Below are 8,513 nucleotides of genomic sequence, written 5' to 3' on the forward strand. Positions count from 1 at the left end.
CTCACACTGACCATCGGGTCAGACATCGCTCGGGCTCCTAACACCCCCCGGCCGGGGTGTCGGGGCTACCTTCACAAACGCACCCAGTCGGGTCTGATTAAAGGCTGGAGGAAGCGCTGGTTCGTCCTGTCACATGACTCCTGTCTTTACTACTACCGCCACAAACGGGTGAGCGGCGAGCAGGCGTCACATCAGGCTCTCTACTTCCTGTACAAAACACCTTGTGATGTAACTTCCTGTTGTCCACAGGATGAAGGAAGGAGACGAGCTCTGTCAGCGGTGAAGCTCGAGGGAGCCGAGGTCGGACAAGACCTTTCTCTGGGAAAACCCTTCGTGTTCAAATGTCGCCCCCTGTCTGTGAATCGAGTTTTCGTCTTCTGTGCGACGTCCAACCAGGAGATGAAAAGGTCAAACGCTCAAAACCAAAATATCTCTCCCACGTAGAGATCGGCCGACAAATGATTTCAATCTTTCAGAATCTGTGACATTTGTTTTTATCCTTTTACAACATCTTTATTTCTTCTGTTGTTTTATCATCGCTGTCATCTCTTTGAAGGCGTGGCCTTCGGTTCTGGGAAGTTTTCACAGGAAGTTTGTCATTAATCGAGATAAAATCCAGTGATGTCACAGCTCTAGTTTTTATGAAGTGTTTTAAACAGCGATGTAGAAATGTTTAACATCAATAATCATCTGTAAAAACTGATAAACTGATTCTCAGTGAAAAGCCTGAAGGTTCATTCCTGAACTCGTGGAGTTTTAAACTTGTCATGTTGAATCTGTCTGTGTGACTTCAGGTGGCTGGAAGCGATGGAGCGAGCGATTCATCCGATTGCACAGGTAACACAATGTTGTGTTAAAGAACTGCATGTTGTTGTGATGTTTGACTCAGAGTCGTATTCACTCAGTTAGAAAACAAGTAAAGAGGAGGACTGGTCTCTCGTTGTAGAACCACGTGTGGGTGGACGTCACCAGACACAACTCCAGTCTGCCCCCGCTGGCCATGAAGAACCCGGAGTGTCTCGGTTTGCTTCATAAGATGCACAAGAACAAAGACATGTGGGCTCAGCACTACTGCATCCTGAAGGACGGATGTCTCTACCTGTACAGCGGCATCCGAGCGACTCACGCCCACGGTACAGAGACATGTCTCACTCTGTGAGGACTCTCAGAGGAGAGACACTTTGTCCTCACTGATGAATCTGGTGACACTGTCCTCTATCCTCAGGTGGCATCTACCTGCAGGGCTACACTGTTCGAGAGCAGCCGTACGGATTCAAGAAATCCACCATCGAGCTGAAACCTCCGTCTGACGAGTTCAAGACCTTTCACCTCTGCTCCGAAAATCCCAACGAGAACAAACGGTGAGGAGGTCATGTGACTTGAGAGGCTGCAGGAAAAGTTTCAGAAAATGTCCAGAGCAGCTGACTCGGGTTTGTTCTCACATACAGAACCTCTAGAACGTGTGAGGAACATGTGAGGAACATGTCAGGAACATGTCAGGAACATGTCAGGAACACGTCAGATTAATGTGTGATTTTCTTTCCAGATGGATCCTTGCGATCAAAGCTTCGGTGAAGAAGTGGCTGCTGTTACATCAGGCTCTTCAGGATTCCAGGAACCACCCACCAGAGGAAACCAGAATGTGAGAACCAGGACCAGAAGATCCTGGTCTGGACTCAGAGGTTCCACCTGCTGCTCCTGGATCAGGTTCTGCTGCTGCAGAGATTCAGACGTCACGTAGTCCTCGGTGAACGTGAGAGAAGATGATGTTTTATATTTTACTCTTTAGTTTTCCTCCGTTGGTTTCTGGTCAACTTTCATTTGGAAAGTTTCTCTTTTTCAGACTTTATCTTATAACCTTATGTACATTTTCATTTCCTTTTGACTTACATGTATATTTGCCATCGTGTCTTCTTCTTTTCCATGTTCCCTTTCTGAAATGATCCGTCTCTGTTTCTTTATTCCTCTCGTTCTATCACTTTATTTAACCAGTCACAGTTTGTTTTATACTGATTCTGTATTCATGTGTTTTCCTGCTGAACTGTAAACTCACGTGAGAACACGAGCTTTTGATACTGATATTATCTGCTGTCGAACAAATACATAAATCAAAGTGTGTTCCTCAAATAAACTCTACAATCAAATCCTCAGTCTTAAATATATTCATCCGTCTTCCTCCACATATCAGAGGTCGGCAGGTTCATCAGCATCTTCCACTTCCTGGTTCCTCCCGAGGCCTGATGGGAGTTCTGGGTCCATCTTGCTCTGTTGAGGTCATTTGCAGTCAGTGTGTTCAGTGAAGGGACCAATCAGGAGTCAGTCTCAGCTGTCAATCATCACCTCTGTTTTCACATCATCACATCACTCATTTAAACCAAGAGTTCAGAACCACCTGAAATGACAGAATCATCTTAGACAAACATTTTAACTAGGGAGGCACCGATATGGAAATTCTTGGCCGATACCGATATTTAGGGCCCGAGCACTGACAGGTGAGGCCCTATGGAAATTGTAAGGATTATTATTATTATTATTATTATTCAGACAAATGAATTGGCTTTTTGAGGGCTTTACCATGCTCAAATTGTTACCAAAAGGAAAGTTAGAAAGTGGTGAAAATTTACGTATTCTGGAGGAATTTTCAATGGGCGTCGCAAAATGGCTCAACGATGCCCCCCGAGACCCCTGGTACGTGTTCACATTGACCGATCTTCACAAAAATCGATACACAGGTGTATCATGACCAGACAAACAAAAAAGTTTTTGGTGCAATTGGAAAAACACAACAGGTAGCCTGCTATTTTGCATTAAGTGGCCATTTTGGCCATATTCCACATTTTTATTTTGATGTACTTGTACCAGGGCTTTCATTTCATGTACATTTTGTGAATAAATGTTGATGAGTGTGATCTTATTGTCAGATGTTGTATAAATGCTGTACATGAAAAAAAGTCCACTTGTTTAAAACATTTATCTCTTTGTACATGAGCAGGAACAGGAAGATCAGTTATGAACACATGTGTGAAGAATCCAGAGAGAATGAAAATCATCTAAATGTGAGTTCACATGTTTTTCATGAAGTCATTGAACTGCTCTTCACACAAGCTGCTGCTGCTTCAGCCTCTGGATCCTCAGGACACAGCTCAGCCTCCGTCCACACACACTGTCCTCTTCACACTATGCTCCACGGAGACCCCTCCCACCTGTTGAGAGAAGAAGACATCAGTGTCACAGAGACTCACTTCATCAGCTGTGAGTCAGTGATGCAGCTCATCCAGTAGAAAGAGCAGCAGGGACTTCAGTCCTGTTCAGAGGTGGAGCAGCTTCCTCTCTGCTTCATGTTCACGTGTTGGAATGAACACGCTAAGAGCTCAGTGTGTGTCCTCTGCATGTCAAAGTGCAGAGTGGACACCTGAGAGGTGGATTTACTGCTGTTACAGGTGAAGACATGTTTCACTGGGTGAGCACGTGCACATAAAAGGGGCGGGGTTTACTGCGTATGACCAATCACAGACATGGACAGTTTGACTGACAGCAGAGCCTCATATTTCACAACCAGGTTCAAACTGTTCGATAATAAAAATCAGAGGAGAACAAACACATGATCCAGAATAAAAGAAACTCAGTTACAGCTGTTAAATGCAGGAAGAACAGTTGGTAAAGCATCTGTGATTGTGACAATGTGTAAGTTACAGCGCCCCCTGGGAGCATTTGTTAAAAATGTATTACGTGACCCTGTAATAAATCTGTTGTTTACTAACAAGACGAGTGGAAGAGAAGAAGATTCTTGATGAGAAACGTTTGAATCCCAGGATGTGACACAGATTTACAAAGTGCTTTGACAGCAAAGCAAGAAAAGTAAATAAAAACTTGAACCCTTAAAATAGTAAAATGACAATAGAGAAAAATTAATAAGTAAATAAAAGGTGAAAATGATAAAAACAGAAAAAACACATCATCACATACAAGCAAGTCTATAAGAATAGGTTTTAAGAAGTGATTTAAAAGAAGTCACTGACTCTCCGTTCCAAAGCCGAGGGACCCTGATGGTTAAAAGACAGAACAGCAGGATCCACCTGAGGATCTGAGGCTGCGTGCAGGAACATACAGGCTCAATAATTCTGTGATGTAGTTTGGGGCCAGATGCTTTAAAAGTAATCAGTAAGATCTTAAAATCAATTCTAAAACGGACAGGGAGCCAATGGAGAGAAGTGAGGATCAGGGAGATGTGATGTTGCAGTTTAATACCAGTGAGAAGCTGCTACGTTCTGAACTGGTTGGAAACTAATTGTTGTTTTCTTTACCCTAAAATGAGACATTTATATTTAACTACTTTATATTTACATCAGGAGTGGGTCCTTTCTACAGAGGCAGCCATGTTTTTGTATCCCAGACTGGAAAAACTAAACCTTTTGGGTTTCTATGACAACTGAAGCTACCACAGGTAGGGGGGGGGGGGGTCAGCTGCAACATGACACTTCACCACTAGATATCACTACACTGAACCTTTAACAAAAAAACATGATGTCTGACCTCAGAGTCGCCAGTCGACAGGTTGAACTCTGCTGTAGATCAAGCAGCTCCTTCACTCCTGAGTCCTGCAGGTCGTTGTTACTCAGATCCAGTTCTCTCAGATGAGAGGGGTTTGACCTCAGAGCTGAAGCCAGAGAAGTACAGCTGATCTCTGACAGACTGCAGTCCCACAACCTGGATAAAGAATAAATCTTAACTGTAAATTAAACTGAGTTCATGTGTGAAAATAACAGACACATATTCATGTCAGCACAGACTCATAACATGGAAGATAAATATGAAATCAGACATGTTGGACTCAAAACGAGTCCTGATTCAGCACAAATATATTATTTGGACCCGGTCTCTGTCCTGCAGATCAGTTTAGGAAATCCAGAACTAAACTCAGTGTTTTAACAAGTAGCTGAATATTTAAAATGTCACAGATTAATTAATTAATGGATTCAAGTTATGTATCAAGAGGAATTATGTTAAATTAGATAAATTGTGAATAAATGCTGTTTTATAGATATGAGATCTACAGAAGTCAGTCAGTGAACTGACCCAAGAGTCTCCAGTCGACAGGTTGGACTCTGTAGAAAACCACACAGCTCCTTCACTCCTGAGTCCTTCAGGTCGTTGTTACTCAGATCCAGTTCTCTCAGATGAGAGGGGTTCGACCTCAGAGCTGAAGCCAGAGAAGAACAGCTGATCTCTGACAGACAGCACTGATCCAACCTGGATAAAGAAATATGAATATTAGAATGTGTCCTCCTGTTGTTGTGGATCGTCATCATGTCAACACAGACTCTCAACATGCTGCTGACCTCAGTCCAGTCTGTGACCTGAAGATAAATATCAGATCAGACATGTTGGACCATTGTTTCATTCATCAGCTTCTTCTCTGTGTGTTGGTCACTGAGCAGGTTTGTGTAATTAAACACTGTTTAAAGTAGCGACGTCTCCTGATGTCACTTCCTGTTTGTTTCTATACTTATCAACTGTCTAACGTGTTTCAATAAGAATGTGTCTTATTTTGAAAACCTGAGGAGGACGAGTAATCGGCCTCAGTCCACATGTTATTTACTGAGACTTTCTCAGTGATCAGGAGCAGGTGAGTGCAGGTGAATGGAGTTGATGAGGTGGACGTGACTGACAGGCTGGGTGAGGGACAGATGACTGAGGGACAGTGAGCAGAGCAGATCTGAGACAAGTTAAATAAATTATGACCCAATAAGAAAGAAAGTCTGGAAAGTGAAGAAGGATTTAAGGACCTCAGAGTCTCCAGTCGACAGTTTGGACTCTCCAGTCCAGAACACAGCAGCTTCACTCCTGAATCCTGCAGGTTGAAGTTTACACTCAGATCCAGTTCTCTCAGATGTGAGGGGTCTGACTTCAGAGCTGAGGCCACGACTTCACAGTGAGTCTCTGAGAGGAGACAACCACGGAGTCTGTAATTAAAGAAAATATAAAATCTGTGAGAATTAAATCAGAAAACACAACATTCATACAAAACGTGATCATGTGACCCTCACCCTGGTAAATCCCCTCTTTGTTAAAAACTCCTCAAGAGAATCCTTTCAGATTGGTTCAAGCTTCATTCAGACTAACAGAGGAACTCATGAGATTCAGGTGGTCAGAGGTCAAAGGTCAAAGGTCACAGAACATGTTCATTCAGACTAACAGAGGAACTCATTAGATTCAGATGGTCAGAGGTCAAGGGTTAGTGTGTCAAACAGACACACACACAAACACACACAGACACACACACACACACACGCACACACCCACACACACACAGACAGAGACACACACACACACACGCACACACACACACCCACACACACACACACACACACACACACACACACACAGACACACACACAGACACACACACACACACACACACACACAGACACACACACAGACACACACCCCCCAGACACACACTCACACACACACACTCACACACACACACACACACACACACACACACACAGACAGAGGCACACACACACACACACACACACACACACACACACAGACACACACACAGACACACACCCCCCAGACACACACACACACACACACACACACACACACACACACAGACACACACACAGGCACACACACACACACAGAAACACACCCCCCAGACACACACATACACACACACACACACACACACCCCCCCAGACACACACTCACACACACACACACACTCACACACACACAGACACACACTCACACCCATACACACACACAGACAAAGACAAACACACACACACACACCCACACACACACACACACACACACACAGACACACACACACTCACCGAGCCTTCCTGCAGTTCCTCACAGCTGGGATCAGTCTCAGTCGACCCTGGTCTGATGTGTTGAACTTGTCCAGGTCCAACTCATCCAGAACCTCCTCTGACATCTGCAGCATGTAGGCCAGAGCTGAGCAGTGGATCTCAGAGAGTTCCTTTGATCTGTTCTCTGACGTCAGGAACTGTTTCATCTGCTGATGAACTGAGTGGTCGTTCATCTCAGTCAGACAGTGGAAGATGTTGATGCTTCTGTCAGGAGAACCACCACTCTCCATCTTCTTCAGGTTGTTGATGACTCTCTGGATGATCTTTGGATTGTTCTCTATCCGACCCAGCAGGCCTCCTAAGACTCTCTGGTTGGACTCCAGACTGAGGCCGTGAAGGAAGCGAACAAACAGGTCCAGATGACCATTTGTACTGGTGAGGGATTTCTTCATGGTTCTCTTCAGGAGGTCATCCAGGGAGAAGGTACTGTCTGTGTTCCCATATGTTCCCAAGAAGTTTTTGAGTTCTTCTGTGTTCCTCTCGGTGTAACAGTGGAACATGTAGACTGCAGCCAGAAACTCCTGAACGCTCAGATGAACAAAGCAGTAGACTGATTTCTGGAAGATCACACACTCTCTTCTGAAGATCTCAGTACAAACTCCTGAGTACACCGAGGCCTCTGTGACATTAAGACCACACCACTCCAGGTCTTCTTGGTAGAACATGATGTTTCCTTCCTCCAGATGTTTAAGTGCCAGCCTCCCCAGCTTCAGGAGAACGTCCCTGTCAGCCTCCGTCAGCTGCTGTGGACTCGTCTCATGTCCCTCACCGTACTTGTTGTTCTTCCTCTTTGTCTGAACCAGCAGGAAGTGTGAGTACAGGTCAGTCAGGGTCTTGGGCAGCTCTCCTCTATGGTCTGTGGTCAACATGTGCTCCAGAACTGTAGCACTGATCCAGCAGAAGACTGGGATTTGACACATGATGTGGAGGCTCCTGGACGTCTTGATGTGTGAGATGATTCTGCTGCACAGCTCTTCATCACTGAATCTCCTCCTGAAGTACTCCTCCTTCTGGGCGTCAGTGAAGCCTCGTACTTCTGTGACCCTGTCAACACATGCAGGAGGGATCTGATTGGCCGCCGCAGGTCTGGAGGTTATCCAGACGAGAGCCGAGGGAAGCAGATTCCCCCGGATGAGGTTTGTCAGCAGCACGTTGACTGATGACCTCTGTGTGACCTCAGACACAAGCTCCCTGTGGTTGAAGTCCAGAGAAGGTCTGCTTTCATCCAGGCCATCAAAGATGAACAAAGGTTTACAGACAGCGAGCGTCTCTGCCGTGAGCTTCTGTAACGCTGGATGGAAAACACGGAGCAGCGTGAGGAGACTGTGCTGCTGGTCCTTCACCAGGTTCAGCTCCCTGAACGAAAGCACAGTCAGCAGACCCACATCCTGGTTCTCTAAACCCTCTGCCCAGTCCAGAGTGAACTTCTGCACCGAGAAGGTTTTTCCAACGCCAGCGACGCCGTTGGTCAGGACGACTCTGATGCGTCTCTGCTGGTCAGTGGAGGCTTTAAAGATATCGTGGCACCTGATGGGAGTGTCGTGGAGGATCTTCTTCTTGGAAGCCGTCTCAAGCTGCCTCACCTCATGTTGAGTATTAACCTCTTCACTCTGTCCCTCTGTGATG

General features: G+C 45.4%; 1 protein-coding gene across 1 annotated transcript; it reads right to left on the bottom strand.

The window, feature by feature from the left end:
* Nucleotides 1–2,800: 2,800 nt before the first annotated feature.
* LOC133003592 (NACHT, LRR and PYD domains-containing protein 12-like) lies at nucleotides 2,801–8,126 on the bottom strand. Its single transcript, XM_061073381.1, has 5 exons — nucleotides 6,849–8,126; nucleotides 5,787–5,963; nucleotides 5,077–5,250; nucleotides 4,534–4,707; nucleotides 2,801–3,203 (listed from the first exon to the last, which is right to left on the bottom strand). The coding sequence occupies exons 1-5, from the start codon at nucleotides 7,805–7,807 to the stop codon at nucleotides 3,173–3,175; spliced, it is 1,515 nt and encodes a 504-aa protein (XP_060929364.1). The 5' UTR covers nucleotides 7,808–8,126; the 3' UTR covers nucleotides 2,801–3,172.
* Nucleotides 8,127–8,513: the final 387 nt, after the last annotated feature.

The sequence above is a fragment of the Limanda limanda genome, chromosome 1, assembly GCF_963576545.1.
Source record: "Limanda limanda chromosome 1, fLimLim1.1, whole genome shotgun sequence".
Taxonomy (NCBI): domain Eukaryota; kingdom Metazoa; phylum Chordata; class Actinopteri; order Pleuronectiformes; family Pleuronectidae; genus Limanda; species Limanda limanda.